Here is a 1,734-nt window from a genome sequence, read left to right as displayed (position 1 = left end):
CCCCTATTCGAAACGATAGGGTGCGTGAACTAGGGTTTTGGTTTTGTGGCAGTGGTTGTTCATCGGAGAGACACTGGCGATGCTCCTATTCTCAAGCATTCTAAATTCAAGGTGATCTTCGTAATGGCAGCATTATATTTTTCCCAGACTTCAACTCAAAATTCATATGTTTTTTTTTTCTTATCGTAATCGCTGTGCTTTCTCATTACTTATTGTGATCTATGTGCTTTTTCAGTTTCTTTTTTAGTTTCTAATTCAAACTTTTGATTGATGACTATGATTGGTTTGAATCTGAATTATAATTGTTTACAATATTTTGTCAGTATTAGTTTGGGAGGGAACTTGACAATGGTGGATCTTCCTGGTATAACTAGGGTTCCTGTTCATGGCCAGCCTGAAAATATCTATGATCAGATCAAGGATATTATCATGGAGTATATTAGGCCTGAAGAGAGAATTATTCTGAATGTTCTTTCTTCTACCGTTGATTTTACTACTTGTGAATCCATAAGAATGTCTCAGTCTGTGGATAAAACTGGTTTGAGAACCTTGGCTGTTGTAACAAAGGCTGATAAGTCTCCTGAAGGCTTGTTGGAGAAGGTAACTGCTGATGATGTTAACATTGGTCTTGGTTATGTCTGTGTCAGGAACAGGATTGGCGATGAATCTTATGAAGAGGCGAGGATTGAAGAAGAGAGGCTTTTTGAGTCTCATCCAATGCTTTCAAAGATTGACAAATCCATTGTTGGTGTTCCTGTTCTGGCACAGAGGCTAGTTCAAGTTCAAGGCATGATCATATCCAAAACTTTGTCCGAAATTGTGAAGAAAATCACTGAGAAGCTGACTTACAAGCTGACTTAATTTCACCAAGATGCTCAACCAGAAGTTCTCCCTCAATCACATGTACCTCTTCATATCTTTTAGCTGACTTCATTGATCATCAGAAATTGTGAAGAGGAACTTTTGCGTGATTTAGAAATTTGCGGATAAATCCTCGTTGCAAGTATAGTTTCTAAACCTTCAAAAGTCCTTTCATACAAATATTTTGGTTGTCACAAGTAACAAACCCCTTTAAAATTGTTAACCGAAGTATTCAAACCTCGGGTCGTCTTCTCAAGGAACTGCAGGGAAGTATGTTCTTATTATTGGCTATAAAGGTTGTAAATCGGGGTTGAGAGTGAGGAATAAGTATGACAAATAATTTAAATGGCAATTAAAAATAAATAAATAACTGCAAAATAAACTTTTGGCAAGGTATGAGAATTTGGAAGTCCAGACTTAGTTACCCTTATAAAAAACAATGAAAGTTGAATCTTAATTCCACTTAGTCAACCTTTACTAAAGCAAAGGAAAGTCAAGGGACTAATTGGTTTGATCTTCGAATCCTATTTATTTTCTAAGAAAGGGTTGGGATTATTGAAGTTCAGTTCAATTAGCAAAGATAACAGTTATCAATTATGTTGAGATAAGATAACTCCTGAGTTACTGCTTTCGTAACCAAGACCAAAAGAGGAAAAAGTAAAATTGCTGGAATAAAAATGTCTTCAGATTTGAAGCAATGGTGACATAAATAAAAGAGAGTAGTAATAAACTAAAATACCTCAATTAACATTAATTCAAATAATCTGGAACATAGAAGAATTCATAAATTAAATGGCAAAAGTAAATAATCAACTAAAGTAATGGAATGAATAAAAGTAAAAGGGAAGCTTAAAGTAAAGGAACATTAAACCT

At 34.8% G+C, this 1,734-nt stretch overlaps 1 protein-coding gene across 3 annotated transcripts; it reads left to right on the top strand.

Annotated features, from left to right (window-relative positions):
* On the top strand, nucleotides 1-886 carry LOC110262815 (dynamin-related protein 4C-like). Of its 3 annotated transcripts, XM_021103490.1 has the most exons (3): nucleotides 1-111; nucleotides 324-600; nucleotides 769-886. In XM_021103490.1, the coding sequence occupies exons 1-3, from the start codon at nucleotides 80-82 to the stop codon at nucleotides 859-861; spliced, it is 402 nt and encodes a 133-aa protein (XP_020959149.1). In that variant the 5' UTR covers nucleotides 1-79; the 3' UTR covers nucleotides 862-886. The 3 variants fall into 3 exon arrangements, with proteins under 3 accessions (XP_020959149.1, XP_020959147.1, XP_020959148.1); XM_021103488.1 differs by having other exon boundaries at nucleotides 324-876; XM_021103489.1 differs by having other exon boundaries at nucleotides 2-111; nucleotides 375-876.

This window comes from Arachis ipaensis, chromosome B05 (assembly GCF_000816755.2).
Source record: "Arachis ipaensis cultivar K30076 chromosome B05, Araip1.1, whole genome shotgun sequence".
Lineage (NCBI taxonomy): Eukaryota > Viridiplantae > Streptophyta > Magnoliopsida > Fabales > Fabaceae > Arachis > Arachis ipaensis.
Note: the sequence above shows the minus strand (reverse complement) of the source record. Positions and strands in the feature narration are given on the sequence as shown.